The 18,984-nt window shown below is 37.9% G+C and overlaps 1 protein-coding gene across 2 annotated transcripts in view; it reads left to right on the top strand.

The window, feature by feature from the left end:
* Nucleotides 1-18,984, top strand: part of Trim24 (tripartite motif containing 24) — a 95,628-nt gene that overhangs the window by 27,633 nt on the left and 49,011 nt on the right. For both annotated transcript variants that reach the window (XM_034519114.2, XM_034519113.2), the window contains exons 2-3: nt 10,018-10,136; nt 14,823-14,970. In XM_034519114.2, coding sequence (XP_034375005.1) covers nt 10,018-10,136; nt 14,823-14,970 — 267 coding nt within the window. The remainder of the gene's footprint in view (nt 1-10,017; nt 10,137-14,822; nt 14,971-18,984) is intronic.

Raw genomic sequence — 18,984 nt, 5'->3', positions numbered from 1 at the left:
AAACACTTTTGTAAAACAAAAAAAAATTAAATGCTGGATAAACTAGAAAATGTTTAACAAAATAGTTTAATAAACCAAGTAATGAAAATAGTTACCTAAAGAAAAGTAAGGGCAGGAAAAGGTGATAAGAAAAAAGTTTGACCTTGAACTCAGGCAAATATTTACATATTCACACACAAGCTTTATCAACATAAAAAATAAAGCCTAAAAGTAAATGATTTTAGGAAATTGAAAGTTTGCTGAGTTGGTAACATATCATTGGATTTTACTATCAAGCTGTTATATCAGACTTACTTATCATAGTATTTTTCAAATAGTACATTTTATTCAATATTTAATAACAATCTTTCAGTTTAAGATCGCCCCTCCTTTTTTGTTTCCTTCCCTGCTTCCCCTCCTCTGTCTTTGTCTCTGTCTGTCTCTCGTCTCTCTTCTATCTTGTCTCTCCTCTCTCTCTCTCTCTCTCTCTCTCTCTCTCTCTCTCTCTCTCTGTGTGTGTGTGTGTGTGTGTGTGTGTGTATAGGGGGTGAGGTGTAGGGAATGTCTCCTGTAGTCCTGTAGAATTGAATTCTAGATCCTCCTGCCTGTGTACCTCCTGTATTATAGGCATGTGCCATATGCCAGGCTGACTGGACAGTTTTGAGGGGTAGCAGGTAGACAGGGGATCTCGCTTTCTCATGTCTTCTGACCTCCTCTGGTGTGCATAAGAGTCTTGTCTTCTTACATGATCATTTATTCCTTTAAAGAATTTCTGCCTTTGATTTCAGTTTTTGCATATTACATATTTTTCATTCTCTTTTGGATTCACTTTATCTTGGGAACTTTCAGAATTATTTCTACAGAATTCTTGCCCATTATATTTTCTTGTGAAATTCTGGTTAAAGACTTGTTCTGTATTCTATGCATATATATTTGTCTTTGGAGTTTTGTTCTCCATTTTTTTCCAATACTTTTATTTTTAATTATATGTATATATGTGTGTCAGAGTATAGGTGTGAACATGACTGCAGTGTTTGTGGAGGCCAGAAGAGGGCATCAGTCCCCTGGAGCTGAACTTACAGACAGTTGTGAGCTGCCTGTTGTGGGTGCAGGGAACTGAAGTCAGAGCCTCTGGAAGGGCAAATAGTACATTCTCTTAGCCAGTGAGACTTGAGTATCACCTATATTACTGAAAGTGTTTATTATAGTTATGGAGACAAACAGTGTAAGTCCTTCAAATTAATTTTTCAAATTTTTGTGCAGGTAGAAATAATATTAATTTAAAAATCATCCTTTAACCATGAATTATTTGAAAATATGTTTGTTGGCATTCTTGCTGGAATTGAAAGGAATCCTGGGACTTATTTATTTATTTGCCCATTACTCTGTTGATAATTGAGATAATTACTCTGAGATAATTGTTGATAATTGAATTGAAATCTCCCAACTACAATGTAGTTTTATTTTCAGCTGTGTTTATTTCTAAATGTCTATATTCTGTTAGGTACCTCATGTGTTAAGATTGCAGGTTCTTAAAGAATTGACCCCTTTATGACTAGACAGTAACTCTTGACTGTCCAGGAACTGGCTCTGTAGACTAGCATAGTCTTGAATTCACAGAGATCCACCTACCTCTGCCTTCCTAGTACTGGCATTAAAGGCATGCTTGATCCCTCCATCCCCTGCTAGACAGTACTTTCTGATGACAATCCTTGTTGTATAGTCTACTTTGTATGACATTATGATAAACTACACTAGTTTTTTGGGAGGTTTGTTTTGTTTTTCCTTGTGAAGAAGCCTGATTATTATTTTAGCTTGCTATATCTTCTACATTTTTACTACTTACTTACATAAATCCAGTGAGACAGAACAGCACAGGTTACATGATGGAGGTTTATTATAAGTAGATACCAAAGGACTAGGAGAAGCTAAGTACTCATTGCCAACCAGCCTCTCAAGGCCTAGGGGAGCAGTCCAAGGTAGATGAAGTCTTGTTTGTATAATGCAGGTAAGGAATTACAGAAAACAAGCAGCTATCCTGAGTATATAACCCAGTGGCAGTATTATTCATTGGGCTTAAAACATTGAAGGATATGTTGTTTCCAAGACAACAGGAACAGAGATCTGGATGTTCCAGTCAGCCCCCCATTTCAAGATGTTGCATCCCTAACATAGAGAACAACAATTGAGAAAGAGAGAAGTAAAAAAATTTCTGAATAACTTGTCCTGAATGTATGAATGTAGTGTGTGTGTGTGTGTGTGTGTGTGTGTGTGTGTGTGTGTGTGTGTGTTGGTAGGGGGGTGCTAATGGTAAGTAGCTCAGCAGCAGAGCACTTGGGGGGCATGTGTGAGCCCCTGGACCTAATTCCCAGCATCTTAGGAAAATAGTATAGGAGCTGGAAAGAGAGAGAGCTCAGCAGAGAGCACTTGCTACTCTTACAGTTCCTAGCACCTATGTGTTAGCTCACAGCTGTCTGTAACTACACTTCCAGAGAATCTGATGGCCTCTTCTGGCCTCTGAATGCATTTACACATGTGATGCACATACATCCATGCAGGCAAAGTACTCATACACCTAAAATAAAAATCTTATTTTTTTTTAAAAGTAAGCTATATTTCTGTTGCTATTATGATATGTGAGTCTTTTGATAGAAAGCACATAATTCATTCAGTTAAGAGGTGGAATGCAGTGATGATACCATTAAATTATACCAGTGATTTTATAGTCATCTTAGTGTATCTAAATATACGGTGTTGTTAACAGCCTAACAATACATAATACATTTCTCAACATATCCCCAGCACTGGCATATAGTGTGTGTGTGTGTGTGTGTGTGTGTGTGTGTGTGTTGATAGCAAGCCATTAATGGCATTAATGGTATGATTGGCCAAGTACAGATTACTGATTTATATTTTTATACATTAACTCACTTTTCTCCATAGATGTCAGAATTTATGTCTTAACCAGGAATGATCATTCAACTCATGTTGCTTGATCAGGTGCATGTAAATAGACCTTAAATCCACATCTCTTTCATAGAAATGAACAAAGTTATGCATGCTAACCATTCTAAACTTATAAACTCTGCATTAATCTTACACTTAGAGGCTAAGACTAAAAAGACTAAAAGTGAGATAGCAAGTCATGCATCTTAGAATCCAGAAGATTAAAACATTTAACTTAAGTTTAGATGAGCAGTGAACAGAGAAACTCTTAGAGAGTTGTTTTTGTTAGAGAATGCAGAAGAAACAAAAGAACATTTGTAGAGTTAGTGAGTTCCAACTTAACAAGCAAGTAAGTAGTGCCTTGTTTAATTTGTTTCTGAAATGTATTCTACATTCTTTGTGTTGTACATTGGTAAAAAGAAATAGTTTGTATTGTTTGCTTTATAATTTTTCTAAAGTGACTCCTTCCTTGCCTATGTGGTTTCAAATGACTCCCTAAACATAATTTTTTAAAAATTATGTGTTCCAAATTATTTCTGTTTTTCCTAGGATGGTGTGTCTAATAAAGACTTATTTCGGCTAGGCATTAATATATTGATTATATATTCCTGTATGATATGAAATGTCTTGGCTTTTTGTTAGGTTTTGGTTTGCTTGCCTATTTTTGTACTGAAAACACCTATGATTTGGGGATGAGATTGAGGGAGAAGTACAAACTTGGGATCTAACACCACCAAGTTGGGGAAGATAAGAGAGAGAGGGCCTTGCTGGTTCTTTAAAAAAAAAAAAAAAAAAAGTCAATTTTTGTCACCTGATTTTAATGAGAGGATAAGGATATACAGCACAGACTTACCAGGTTCCAGCCCAGGTTAGACCTTTTGTGTACATTATTTATCCTTAGAGCAATCCTGCCGTGACTTTTCTGATAAACTTAGAACAATTAGCACCTTAACTGGAACACAGCAAGTTGTAACTGCCAGTGTGATAGTTCAGTGTTACTGTTTTACAGAAAACATATTTTTTTTAAAGGTCATTAAGAGTTAGAAACAATAAAGAGGGTTAATGTAGGTCTGTATGGTGTATGTGGCTTTAAAGCCAATGCTGGGTTTACTTTTATTATTGTTCAATTTTTTTTTTTTTTTTGGTTCCTTTGTTTTTTGTTGCTTTGTTTTGTTTCTGTTTTGTGCTGGGTATTGAACCCAGGACCTTTTGGCATGTTCTACGAGTGAGGTATGCCCCTTACTATAGTATCTGTCTGTTTAAATACTTACCATCCTATCAGGCAGCATTTCAAACCACAGACATTCCAATCAGAGTATGGGACCATGAGTAAGTCATAGTAACTGTGAATATAATAGAAGTGATATGGGGAAGGTGATAGTCCTTGGGCTCTTCCAGAACCAGGTGAGAGGTTCATGCAGAAGCTAGCAAGCCTTTGATTTGGATAAGGCTTCTTTCTTGGGGTTGGAAGGTATTCATTTACTTCAGAAAGAATTCAAATGTCTTTGAAGAGCCCTGCTTCCTTTTTCTAGACATAGCCACTGCTATAATTTTTTGTTAACCATCATTAGGCTTTTCTTCTAGTTTTATTAGTTCTGTGTGCTTTCTTGAATTTTCATTTTGACTCAGCCAATTTCTTTGTTTCATAATTTGTTTATTTTGCTACTATTTAGCTATTCTTTGAATGTGGCACACGAGCTTGTTGCTACTGTACAGACATTTAAATGTTATAAAGGAAGACTTTTTATGTAAAATGCTACTGGCGTTCTTAGAACATGTCTCTAGATGGTTAAGTATGAGTTTCTATATGATTTTTTAATTGTGGATCACAAATACATGCTTTGTGCAAAGGAAGTTGTACATTTACTCAACAAATGTTTATTGACCATTATGTGGCCAGGCCCATTTGTTGTGTGCTTTCGACTATCAGTGAACGTAAGAAACCAAACATGTCTGTCTTTATGGAATTTATATTGTGCTTGGGATGGCCAGACACTAAGTAGACAACATAGGAAGTCGGTAAGTGACAGAGAAAGTCTTAGAGCAGGTAAAAGGGTCAGATGTCAGGAAGGCGGACATCCTTATGTGTCAACCTCAGAAGCAGTGGGACCCAGGACAGTGGAGCTGACTTTATTCAGAGCATTGAACAGTTTATACTGAGGGTTACAAACGGTCATAAGTGAAGTTCTCAAGAATTCAAGCTGTATACAACCACAAGGACAAGCCATACGTGGCAAAAACGTGTTTTCCATAGAGGCATATAAAGGATAGTTTCAACATTTAATTGAACAACAAGAACAAGCAACAGTGAGTACTCTGAAGTAAAGCCACTCCTATCTGTTAAACCTGGGCTGAGCATGAAAGCACAGTCCAAGAAAGGGTTGGGGTTTATTTTGTTTTGTTTTTTAACTATTTCACTTTGAAAGCAATTATAGACTCACAGACATCACAGTATGATATCAAAACCAAAGAATATTCACTAGCATGGTAGTGGATGGAGTTGTGTTCCATTTCATCATATGTGTAGATTTATGTAGCCACTGACAGTACAAAATAACGATTCTCCTTTAAAAGGATTAGGAAGATGGGCATGGTGGAACATGCCTGTTACCCAAAGATTTGGATGGTGAAGGCGGGAAGGTCAGGAATTCAAGGTCATTCTCAGCTGCTTGGTGACTTCAAGGTCAACCTGGAGTACATTCTCATGTGTGTGGGGTTGGGGAGCAACATAGGAAAGACATGAGATGACACATAGGCCTGCCATGGTGGCATTTGCCTTTAATCATAACACTCTGGGAGGAAGATGCAGGAGGATTTCTGTGAGTTTGAAGCCAGCTAGGTCTACATGTCTAGTTTTAGAACATAGAAAGATCCTGTCTCAAAAACCAAAATGAAAAAAAAAAAAAAAAAGATAAAACAAACATGTCACCTCAGGTAAAGCATGATGGAGCAGACTCAACTACAGCACAGTGAACCAGAGGTTAACTGTGTGACTTACAGGATCATGGGCCACCTGCAATGACTGCACTACTGAAGAAAACATCTTAGCACACACCGGAAGCAACCATTAACTACCTTGCAGTCTTGGAGGGCTGTGATAGGGCCTTGAGCACCTCCATAACAACCTTTAACTGCCTAAGTGTGGGCTAATGTTAAATAGTAATCATGTGTACTTAAGGGCTTCTCTTCTTAGTTTCAGCAGAACAATTTTTTAATTACCTGTATTTTTTTTTCTTTTCTTTTTTTCTTTTTTCTTTTTTTTTGAGACTGGGTCTCCCTATGTAGTTCTGGCTAGAACTAACTGTGTAAATCAGGCTGGCCTCAAACTCATACAGATCTGCCTGCCTGCAACTGGAATTAAAGGCTACTGCCACCACACCCAACAATTTGTATTTCTGCAAACAAAGTTGGATTTTTTTATTTTGATCTTGGTCTTTATTTGTTGCCTGAAAAATCTTTCTTTCTTTTGAGTTCACAAATAATTTTCTGTTATTATGAGAGTGTACTGTTAGGTTTCCCTTATTATTAAACAAACAAAGCAAAACAAAAAAAAAATTCAAACTACCAGAGATTTACAAAGAGAAAAATATTTGTTTTGTGTAATGGCACACAGGGGGCTGAGGGAGGAGGATGCGGGAAGTATACACATATATTTGGCCCGCAGTTTTATAGATTTCAATTCATGCTGGGTTGTCCTTTTGCCTTGCACCTGTGGTATGACATCATCATGATGGGAATATGTAGCAGAACAAAATTCACTCATCTGTTTCATCAGCAAGTAGGAACCAGGAGAAAGCAGTCAGGATCATAAAACTTCCTCTGAAGACACACCCCTCATGACTCTGTGACCTCACTGAACACATTCCTCATGACTCTATGACCTCACTAGGAACACCCTCATGACTCTGTGACCTGACCAGACACACCCCTCATGACTCCTACATCACTAGGCCCTATCATGCAGTCTCACCACTTGGTTGTTGTACTTTAGACATCTAGCTTTTAACATCGGTACCTTGGGGGCCACTAGCTATCCAACTGTGGCAGGTATTTTTGATAACACTTTTATCTGTGGGGGTGGAGGTGCTTATGCCACATGTGCATATAGAAGTCAGAACCTACAGAAGTCAGTTCTTTCCACTCCTGTGTTCATCCCACAGATAAAACTCTGGCTGTCACTGGTGATGAGCACATCTGGCCACTGAGCTGTCTCTCCAGCCAGATTCTAAAGTTGATATTTTGCTTTAAGACAGGGTGTCTGTTCTGGAAGTTACTTTGTATGTAGATCAGGTGGTTTTTCAGAGATCCACCTGCCTTTGTCTACTAGGATAAAAGGAATGCATTTGCATGTCTGGCCAATTTTAAAAATTTTGATCTAATTTGGGGGGGGGGGGCATCAGGTAAAGTAGGAATTTAATCATCCCCTCTTTCCTGAATGGTAATTAGTAGCCACCCCAGCAACTTGAAGAGTTCATCTGTTTTCCTGCTGGTTTCTAGTTCCATATTCATTATATACATGTTTCTGGTATGCATATTCAGTTTTGCTTTTGCTGATTTCTTACAAAAATACCATAGTATTTACCTATGGCTTAGTGGTTAAGTGTCATTACTTAATAGACATATTCTGCCATCAAAAATGCTAGTAAGAATTAGAAACAACCTTGAATGTTTAGCTGTATTGACATGTTTTCTTCATCATTTAGAGTTTTTGTTTTAGAATACATTTTTCTTAGCATTGATCACTCTTATCTTGTAAAATTTATTAAGTACTTAATAATTTGTATTATAAAATAGTTTTAATTTAAATTTATATCATTTTCTCCTTCCCTTTCTTTCCTCCAATCTCTCCCATGTATCCCCCCCCCCCCCCACCGTACTCCCTCTTAAAATCATGGCCTCTTTTTTTCTTTAGTATATATTATGCCATAGATATATAAATAAACCTGCTCAATCCATTTAGTGTTTGTTACTTGTATGTGTATATGATTTCAGAACTGACCACTTGGAATTAGATAACCTGAGGGGTTTCCTCCGCAGGGGAAAACTGTTTCTCCTCCCTTAGCATTCCTTAACTGCTGTGCCACCTGCTTCTCTATTAGCCTGTCTGTTAAGGCAGTGCTACTGCTTGTCACTCCTAGAGACTGTCTGTAGGTCTTGTTGAGACAGTCATGTTGCTGTGTGCTGTCATTTCTAGCAGGGCCATTCTCAGAGCAAATGTGCAGGTCCTTAGCTCACACAGTCTTTCTACCCCTCTCCCCTGAGTCTTGGCTGGGCACCCCATGATCACTTTTTTCTCTGAATTTTTTTAACCAGTTATGGGTTTCTGTAGTGGTCTCCCAGCTGTTGTTGAGAGGTTTCTTGGATGAGGGGTAAGAGCTACATTTATCTGGGGTGTTTGGATAAATAGAGTGTAGTTTGAAATTGTGCTAGTTTGGTAAAGTGATGGTGGTGGGTTCTCCTCTACAGTCCATGGCCTCACCTAACCCTAGGCACTTGGCGAAGTTTCTAGTACCTGGCACGATTTTCCTCCTGTTGAGTAGATTTTAGTTCAGTTGGAAAGCTTGGTTATCACCAGTATGTGTGCCACTATTGCACTCTTAAGGTTATCATGGTTTATAGGGGTTACAGCTGGGTAAGACGCCTGGTGCCTTCTTGCCCTCAGAAGCTTGCATAGCACCTGCTAGTGTTAGGAAAACAAGCTCTCAGTGTGAGGCTTTCCAGTCAGCTGCAGCTCAGTTCTTCCAGGTCTTGTGTCTGAAGTGCACAGTGTCTTCAGCAGTAAGGGGTGACCTTCAGTTTCTGTAAGGCAACCAAGGGCAACACCAGTAACATACTGTTTGGGGAATCTCTTGGATGCCTCTGACCAATAACTGGAAAAGGAATTCTCATGCCTGGTATTAGAGCTTTTGTTGAATAATCATTGGCTCTTGTGTGGAATGTAGTCCAAGTGGTAAAACAACAAAACAAAACAACTTAAAATTTCTATTTGCTTTACTGTTGAGGATCAGATTTAGATCACCACATATGTGAGATCTCAGATGAATTTTTAAACGTGTGTGTGTGTGTTTAAATTTTTATTATTTGAATGTACACAGATAAAATTGACCTATGGACGTCTTTGTGTTGTTTTTAATGTATTTCACTTTAAAAAAATACATTTGTATCAGTCACTTTCCTCATTGCTATGACAAAATACCAGATAGAAACAGTTTAAAGGGGAAGAAGCATTTATTTAGGCTCCTGGTTTTAGATGTCCTTTGCTCTGTTGATTCTGGGCCCATGATAACACAGGGAGCATTTAGAGGAAACTATTTTCTTCATGTAGACAGGAAGTAGTAGAGGGACTGGGGGCCAAATATGATTTTCAAAGCATATCTCCACTGACCTGTTTCCTTTAACTAGCTCTTCCCTCCTGCAGTTTCCAAAGCCCCCAAATAGTGCAGCCAGCTAAGCCTGCAGAGGACATTCACGTTCCAACCACGAGCGTCTGTGAGCCTTGTTGAAGTTTCCGTTATAAGATAGATCAGTGCTCTGTATGTATTGTTTAATGGCTGAGAAAGAACTTTTCCCGGTAGAAAAAGTTTGCAACTATTCAAGAAAAACAAAAAATAATACTTCTTAATAGCTTGAGGAGCCTTTAAAGAGAGATGATTGTAATTCCTCCAGAAATTCTGATTCTGTAGGCCTGGAGATCCAGAGTTCCTTGTTCTGTAGAAATCATGGGACATTGGTGCATGGTGACCTATCAAGACCTAATCTCAAATACACAAAGAACACAAAACTACTTAGGTTTGAAAAACAGTGATAGAGAGATTACTGATCAGTAAGAACAAAAGCCATTGGGCATGTAACTTAAAAGGGCGTGTACAACATTTAGTATATTTAATATGTATAAAATGCATATTTATATGCATCTTATTATGCTATAGATATAGAATACATGACACGTGCATACATAGATTCCTTATGAATTTAGAAAGAGGGATATGAACTTTAAAAAATCAGAAACAAAAGCCCCCAACTAATTACAGTGTAAATGAGATTTAGAGTCCTCAGTATGTTAAACTTCAAATTCCATTTTGTCTTTCTCAGTTGGAGTCATTCGATGCCCAGTTTGCAGCCAAGAGTGTGCTGAGAGACACATCATAGACAACTTTTTTGTGAAGGACACCACTGAGGTTCCCAGTAGTACAGTAGAAAAGTCTAATCAGGTAAGTGTAAATTCAAGCCTTCACCGCTCATGATGAAGCTGAAGGAATTTATATAAATAGCCAAACTTCAGAACAATGATGACTGATAGTGAATAGTTGAGCTTAGGCATAAAACGGTGCCAATGTAGAAGCCTCTGACTTTATCATTATATATCTGTATGATAGAAAGAAACATTATGCTATATTTAGTATTTCTTTGTACTGAGTTACTAGGTGTTGAAATTGTTACTTTAGACTCCTTTTAAAAAAGATTTATCTTTATGTATATTGGTGCTTTGCCTGCATTCTGGTAAGTATACTATGTGTGTGCAATGCTTGTGGAGGCCTAAAGAGGGCATCATAGCCCCTGTAACTGGAGGTAAAGACAATAGTGAATACCTTGAGGGTGTTGGGAACCTAACCCAGTTCCTCTGCAAGAGCTACAAGTGTGTCTTTAGCCAGTGAGCCATCTCTCCAGCCCCAGCCTCCTTTTGTAAACTGTATAATCGCTCAAATGACTTACATTATATTTTTGATCAATAAGATTTCTACATTTTAACAATATTTTTAGTGTGTACATGTATCTACATATTTGTTGGCTACGATAAAAACAGAAGACAACTTGGTGAAGTTGGTTTTCTCCTTCCATTTTTCTGTGTCCTCTGGGCATCAATCTTAGGTCATTAGCCTTGTGTTGTCAGGTAGAAAAGAGCCCTACATTCTGAGCTGCCTCTCATCCCCAGGACTTTATACATTTAAGAAAGTTATGTTCATGGTGTTGCTCTGAAAGCTTTGCTTAGTAGCATTGTCCAAGGTGCTGAATTTAGATACACAACAATATCTTTTCTTTTTCACTCCTTTAAGCCTAAATGTAGAGACTTTATCCCTAGGGAGAATCTGTGGTTTTCTATCATGGAATGGCCCTGCTAAGGTGAATTCTCTTGCATGTGTTAAGAATAGTAAATTTGTGTACCTATGACTTTTGGTTCATTATCTCATAGACAGTTTCTTTTCTTTATAACAAGATCTGGGAAAAAACTAAGTCTAGTTAGAAAACAGCTGTTAATTTTGTCTACTGAGTTGTTTCTGTGCTTTCTCCCCACTTCTTTCATTTTCAACTTGTTGGTTCCAGTGGAGTTTAGGACTCAAGTTACTTATAAAAGAACTTAGTTAATACTAATTAAAATTGGGTTGTTTTAACAGTGTCCACACTACTCCCCAAAGGCCACACTGGGCTTGCTTCAGGGGATAAACTATCTCCTTGTGAAGGCAGCTTTAAGTAATGGGATTGGCTGTGAGTTTACCTCAAGTGTAGTATGTATTGTGTAGGAGACCCTGGGCTCATGGTCTTTGCTTTGGGTGATAATCCAGAAACTGACTGTGGAGACTACAGCATGATCGGCTGCTTCTCTAGGCCTCTCCGTGGCACTTATTTCCTGCATTGCTGCTTTCTTTGTTTTTGTTTTTTTGTTTTTGTTGTTGTTGTTGTTGCTGCTGCTATTTTGCAATAGGCTCTTCCAGTGAAGCCCAGGGTGCAGGCCTTGAACTCACAGTCCTCTTGCTTCTCTCCCGGGATGACAGGTATTACCATATCTTGCATCTTATATTTTGTCTCATTTACCAAGATCTGGAGCAGTGCCTATTCTTTGCTCTTTTTTGTAGCCTTCAGTGGAAGATTAGAAATTTAAGTGGCATCCTATAGATATGATAGTTGAATTTAAGGATATCCCTAGATATAGCATAAACCTACAGAATCACAGGAAGAGAGAGAAACGGCAGATGGGATTCTGAGTGGCATTGGGAAAGCAAAGAGGATTGGCAGATACCAGCAGTGTGAGAAAAGGTGAAGATGATAAGCCCTAAGAAAGGCAGATTTTTGTTGTTGTTGTTGTTCCTGGAAATACCAGATATTTGGAAATTTGGCAGCTTCTAAGTTATATGATTTTTTGTTTGTTTGTTTCCAACTGCCAAGACAGTATTGCCACTGTCTTCACCATTCCCCAGCTATATACGTCTACGAGATACTTCACCTCCCGTACTCAGTGCACTCTCCAGGCGTGCTTGTAAGCTTTGTAAGTTTCCATTCTGTTCCCTTCCTCACTTCTGCTAACCCCCATACAATTAACCTCATGTAGGAATGCTTTCCACTTCTCTAATCTGTTCTTTGCATTGCAGTAATAGTGCTTTAAGAATATAAGTCTGCCCATGCCTTTCTTAATCTTTCTCTTCAGACAAAGTGCGACATTATCATGTGGCCTTACTTGAGCTGACCCTTGCCTGTCTTGCCACCAACCAACTCCTTCTCTTCCAGTCCTCCCCTTGATTCCTGTAGGAAAGTGCTGCTTGCTTGCTTTCAGTTCTTTAAAGCAGCCAAGCTCTTGCGTGGTTTTTTGTTTGTTTGTTTGTTTGTTTGTTTGTTTGTTTTTTGGTGCTATTCTCTGACTAAATGATTTCTATCTAGTAGCTTTCATAGCTTGGTGCTGAGGAAATCTTTTTAGGAAAAGCTTGCTTCTGTGTCTCCATTCATAAGCACTGACTTTTTGTACATTTCTTTTATTGGCTCTTCTTAATAGAAGTGATCATTGCAATAATGTGCCTTTCCTACTTAATCTTAAGAAGAACTCAATAAATATGTATTCTTGGGGCTGAAGAGCTATCTCAGTGGTTAAGAACACTTACTGCTGTTCTGAAGGTTCTGTATTCAATTCCCAGCACCACATGGTAACTCAACCTATCCGATGCCATTCTCTGGTGTGCAGGCATACATGCAAAGTACCCATACACATAAAATACATAAATAAATATATCTTTAAAATTTATATCATTACCTTCATTTTAATAGTGAGTTCTGTATCCTGTTTAAGACCATCGTTGTAGTTAGGATTTCTAGGTGAAACACCCAGAGTAACTTGGGAAGGAAAAGGTTTATTTCAGCTTGAAATTTCACATCACAGTTCATTATCAAAGGAAGTCATAGCAGAAACTCAAGGTTGGATCCTGGAGGCAAGAACTAAAGCAGAGGCCATGAAGGAATGCTGCATGGTTGCTCAGCCTGCTTATGTAACCCAAAGCCACCTACCCAGAGATTTCACTGCCCATAGTGAGTGGGGTCCTCCTTAACACCCGAAGACTTCTCTACATGCCAGTCCCTTTTCTTCTTTCTTTTTTTTTTTTTTCTTTTCTTTTATGTTCTATTTTATGTGTATGGGCTCCTAGCTTGCATGCATGTCCATTTATCATGTGCATGCAGCGCCCACTCCGGCCACAAGAGGGCCCTGGATCCTCCAGAACTACAGACAACCCTAAATTGCCACATGGGTGCCATAAACTGAACCCCGGGGCAAGAGCAGCCAGCATTCCCAGCCACTAAAATATCTCTTCAAACCCTCAATAGCTTAATCTTATGGAGGCATTTTCTTCCCAGGCTAGAGAGATGGCTTAGTGGTTAAGCTCTTCCAGAAGACTTGAGTTCAGTTTCCAGCGTCTATGGTGGCTCACAACCATTTGTGACTCTAGTTCCCAAGGGTCAGATACTGTCTTCTGAACTCCACAGACACTTGCACACATGTACTACATAGACATCCTTACAGGCAAAATACCCATACATATAAAAATAAAATAAAGGACTTAAAATAATGTTTTGAGATTTCTCTAGATTTTTTTCAAGTCAACAAAAACCATCCAGCTATTAACCATTTAGCTAACTAGTAGAACAACTTGAATTTTCACTGTCCTTCTATCTAAGAGGATTGTAAACAGTATAAGGACAAAGACTTAATGTGTACTTGTCCTTATCATTGTGTGCTCAGTACCTAGCCTAGTACTGGGAATGACTAATATACTGAATTAGGGAGAAAAATGTACTTAAAATTAATTTTCTATTTTTTTTTTTTTGCTTTATTTGTAAGTGTTTTCGCCAACATATATGCATGCATTTATACCACAAGCATTCCTGGTGACTTCAGAGGCCAGACGAGAGCATTGGATTCACTATCATTGGGGTTACAGATGGTCATCAGCTGCCATTTGAGTGTGAGGACCTGAATGCCAGCGTTCTATATGAGAGCAACAAGTGCTCATGACTGCTGAGCCATCTCTCCAATTGTTTTCTTTTTTAAGATTTAATTCATTTTATTTTATTATTTATTTTTATTTTGTATGTATGAATATTTGTATGCATGTATATATGTACACCACGTATATTCCTGGTACTCACAGAAGCCAGAAGAAGATGTCAGACCTAAACTGGAGTTAGAGGTGGTTGTAAGTAATCATGTGGGAGCTAGAAGCCAACCCTGAAGCTGGAGCCGTCTCTTAAACCACTTGAAATGATTTCTACATAGATCATTTGCCTAGTGCCTGTAATATCTAGTATGTCAATCTAAGGAGAAAAATGTGCTTAAGTAATCCTTTGTCCACTCTAGTGTTGCACACCTTTTGTCCTAAAAGCAGAAACAGGTGTCTTAGGAGTTCAAGTCCAGCCTGGTCTAAATACTGAGTCCCAGATCAGCCAGGGCTACGTAGCGAGACCTTGTCTAAAAAGACAATTCTTATGGATAATATATTCATCTTAATATGCATATAGTTTAATTCATAGTATCAGTTTTAACTTAGGATAATATAAGAAAGCTGATAGTCTATTTGGTTAGTGTTTCATTCTTTTTAATTTTTCCAACAGTGTATGTGACCAGACTCTTTTATTGTTAGGTGTGTACGAGCTGTGAAGACAATGCAGAAGCTAATGGGTTTTGTGTAGAGTGTGTTGAATGGCTCTGCAAGACATGTATTAGAGCTCACCAGAGGGTGAAGTTCACAAAAGACCACACAGTCAGGCAGAAAGAAGAAGTATCTCCAGGTAATGAATCAGGTTTTTCCACACTTCTCTTTTTCTCTCTCTGCAACTGTAATTTTACATTTACTATACTGACTTATTTTGATACAGCTATAAATAGTACATGTACTTTAGAGTATACCTTTTGAATCAAGTCAACATTCTATTTGAAATTGTACTTAGAAGTATTATATGAATTATATATTGAGTCTTGCTTTAATTTATATTCCCAACTTTTCTGCTTCTGTAAATTCAATTTGATGTAATCAGAAGGAAAACAAAATGAAATAAAACTTTGCTTTTGTAAATCTCACTGAGTAAGAGTGAAGACCATTACCTAAATTCTTTGGCCGAATTATGCAATCTAGACAGGTCCTACCTCCCTAAAGTGGAGTTTGAGAAAACCCACATAGAGTACAGGAGGAGATAAGGTGTATGTAGCCCAGGGAAACCCTGCAAGACTAGGGGCTTTTCAAGGGTTGGGGATTTCTAGAGGAATTCTGGTTATATTCAGAATTTGGCTGAACATTTCAAAATTATTTGACAGGACATCTTAACTTATCAGAGTTGGACTCCATAGGGTGTTGTCATGTTCCAGAAACAGGGTAAAGCACAGTCAACTTGAATTTTGCAGCAAACAGAAATGAACTTGTTCTGACCTTATAACAAAATGACTTCCATCCTGAAGATTGAACAGGCTGGTCCATCACACATGTTCGTAACTAATGAGCCAGCTCTCCAGCCCCATTTAACATAACGTTTTAAAAGTTTGTTTTTTTTTTCCTTAAGATTTGCTTTTCTCCTATTTGTCCTTGAGTCAATTTAAGTACTAGAAATGAGAATGTGAGTTGATTCTTGTACTACAGGAGTATCTAATAAAGAATATAAGCAAGTAAGTAATGAGAGTTGGGCTACCAAATTCTGCTGGAATACTTACAAAGAGTCCCAACCTCAGATCGGGGATTTAAGTTGGAGGCCAAGTAACTCCAGTTGGAAGAGCTCTAGCTATAGAGATGGGGGAGTTGCTTGGTAGCATCAGTGTTTCATTTGAAGTGTAGACCATGAAACTTTCTCCATAGGGTCTTGGCATTCTGGATATCAGTATAGAAAATTGGATATGTATGTGGTTGGGTTAGCTGGTCAGGTATTATAGAAATGGAACATAGGAAAGTCATATAAAGACATGTTGAACTGTTTTTGGATTTTAACTGGCTAATGGAGGTACAAAGTATTGATTAATAGGGTGACTTTTGGCTAGAACTGATAAAGGGATTAGTAATATAGCCATTATATTAAATTAAGTAAATGTGAATGATTAAAGTGGAATTGGTGGATTGGTAATTATAGAAATAGAATAGTAATAACAAAAATTGTCCATGTGGTTATGGATGGGTGGTTAAAATGAAGCAATGGGCTCTGGCTTATCGTTTGTTGCACGTGCCTATAGCCCCAGGAATTGGGAGGAAGAGGCAGAGTGGATCAGTCCCGTTGTCTAGGTTACAGCCATTCAAAATCCGGTCACCTTAGTGACTAGCTCAATAGCTGAGGACCAAACCTTCCACACGGGAGCTTTTGTCGAGGGGGGTGGGGTTGGGGGGGGAAGGTTTCACATCCAAACTATAACAACTACCAAAATTTTCTGTATTTTTCTTTTTTCATTGTGAGTTTTATAAATTTTTACCATTTTCTTTTTATCTTACAGGGTTAGTTTGGTTTTATTTTTGTCTATAGAAATAGTCTTTTGAATATATTTACCCAGTTACTTATCATTATCTTTTAGTCCATCAATCTTGTTTCTTTTCAGTTACCTTAATTTTATTTTCAGTTTCTATTACTAGAGTGTGGTGATGCACACCTTTAATCCTAGCACTCAAGAAGCAGAGGCTGGTGGATCTCTGGGAGTTTGAGGCCAGCCTGTCCTATGTATGTAGCAAGTTCTGTGACAGCCAGAGCTGCATCATTTAGAGAGACCTCTCTCAAAAAAAACGACAAAGTTTTGGGTTTGGTTTGGTTTTTGGTTTTTTAAATTACTAGTACAGGTGTACTATATGCTTGATGTGGTTTAGGGTAAGGGTTTAAAGTTTGAATTATAGTTTATCACTTTCAGTTGGTTTTAAGATGTTCTGCTCTTGAAGAGTTTGGGCTTTTGTTTTTACTCACTCTACATTGGTAGTTCTATGAATGACTGATATACTATTCAATGTAAATTGCTGCATAGTGTGGTTATTATGAACTCAAGAGTTGATTATAGTGAAGAATCATCTATCTCCAGCTTCTGATCCTTTTTGCCTTCACCTCTCGGGTGCTGGGTGGGGTTGTGGCCTGTGCTAGCATTTCTGAGGCATTAGGGATTGAACCCAGGGTTTCATGTCTGCAAAGCAAACACTCTACCAACAAGGCTGTCCCCTAGCACCTACAAGAATTCTTTAAAGGAAAGAAGGAAAATTTTCCCAGTTCTTTGCTTTTTTTACTACTTTTTATTGTCAACTTTTGATTAACTTATAGTAAGATAATTCTATTAACTCAGTTTTCCTTTCTGGTTACTTCTAAGGTTTTTTTAAAAATTTAAAATCATATAAATATTTTAGTTGTCTCTAGTATTTAAATTTAGTAAACTTTACCTATTATGGGGGAAAACAGCTTTAAAAAAAAAAAAAGATTAGAAGTCATAAACTCTACATTTAGACCTGAAAATGTAGGTTTATGCATTTTTTTTGAAGAAAGAAGTCTAAACAAAGATTCATTTTTAGAGCTGAGAATGTAGTTCAGTGATAGAATGCCTGACACGTCTTTGGGTTCAATTCCTAGTATCGCAAATAATAAACAAGTCTCATCTTTTTGTTGTTTGGCTTTGTTTGAGACAGTTTCTCTGTATCCCTGGCTCTCCCGGAACTCACTCTGTACACCAGGCTGGTCTTGAACTCAAGATATCTGCCTACCCCTGTCTCCTAAGTGTGGGGATTAACGTGCACCATCACCATTTCCCAGCAACAAACATTATCTTAATAATGATAATGATGATTGATGATGATGATGATAATAATAACAATAACAATTTTATACACACACACACTTTTTAAAATTGTGAATGTGTAAGTGCCTGCTTTCATGCCTGCATGTTCCTCACCCATGCAGTACCTACAGAGGTCAGAAGAAAATGTGTGAAATGGAACTAGAGCAATGGGCAATTTTGAACCACCTGATGTGGGTGCTGGGAACCTAACTGAGTGAGGTCCTTTGTAAGAGTAGTAAGTGATCTTGACTGCTGAGGTATCTCTCCAGCCTCTCAAGAGGACAAAATAGGCCAAAAAATATTAACAAAATATTGACACATGGGATTTAGTAAAGTACTTGCTTTATAAGCATAAGGACCTGAGTTTAGTCACTAATATCCACATTAAAAAAGCCTACCATGATGACTCTTTCTTGTAGTCTGGGTGAGTGATGGAGCATCAGGGAATGGGAACACAGACATTTGCCAATTCCTGAGGCTTATTGACCCAAGCAGCTTCACTTGTGAGACAGCTCTAGGTTCTAGTGAGAGACTACCATCTCAAAAACAGTTGGGTGGCTTCTAAGAAATGACACCTGAGGTTTATCTATACACCTATGCTCACATGTGTACACATGCACTGTACATTTATGTACCTAAACACACGTGAGCACACATAGTTTAGAATATATGAACAAACAAATTAGACATCAAAATCCTCTCCTCATATAATCTAGTCAATAAAAGAAGTACAAGTCAACAGAAAATATATAAGAAAATGATCTCATTGCAGTCAGAGTGGCTATAATTAAAAAAAAAAAAAAAAGATCTGACAAGGACAAAGGGAAAAAAGAACACTTTCAGTATTGATGGGAGTATAATTTTGTTCAGTCTCCTCACAAAACTAAACATAGCTGGGGTTGTATGTACTCAGTGTGAAAATATTTGCTTAGCTTATATAAAGCTCTAGGTTTAATTCCTAGAACTGAGGGGAATGAAAATTACAGCTCTCTCATAAGAAGTATGTCAGTATATAACAGACATAC

This window comes from Arvicanthis niloticus, chromosome 15 (assembly GCF_011762505.2).
Source record: "Arvicanthis niloticus isolate mArvNil1 chromosome 15, mArvNil1.pat.X, whole genome shotgun sequence".
Classification (NCBI taxonomy): Eukaryota; Metazoa; Chordata; class Mammalia; order Rodentia; family Muridae; genus Arvicanthis; species Arvicanthis niloticus.
This window is presented reverse-complemented; position numbering and strand designations above follow the sequence as displayed.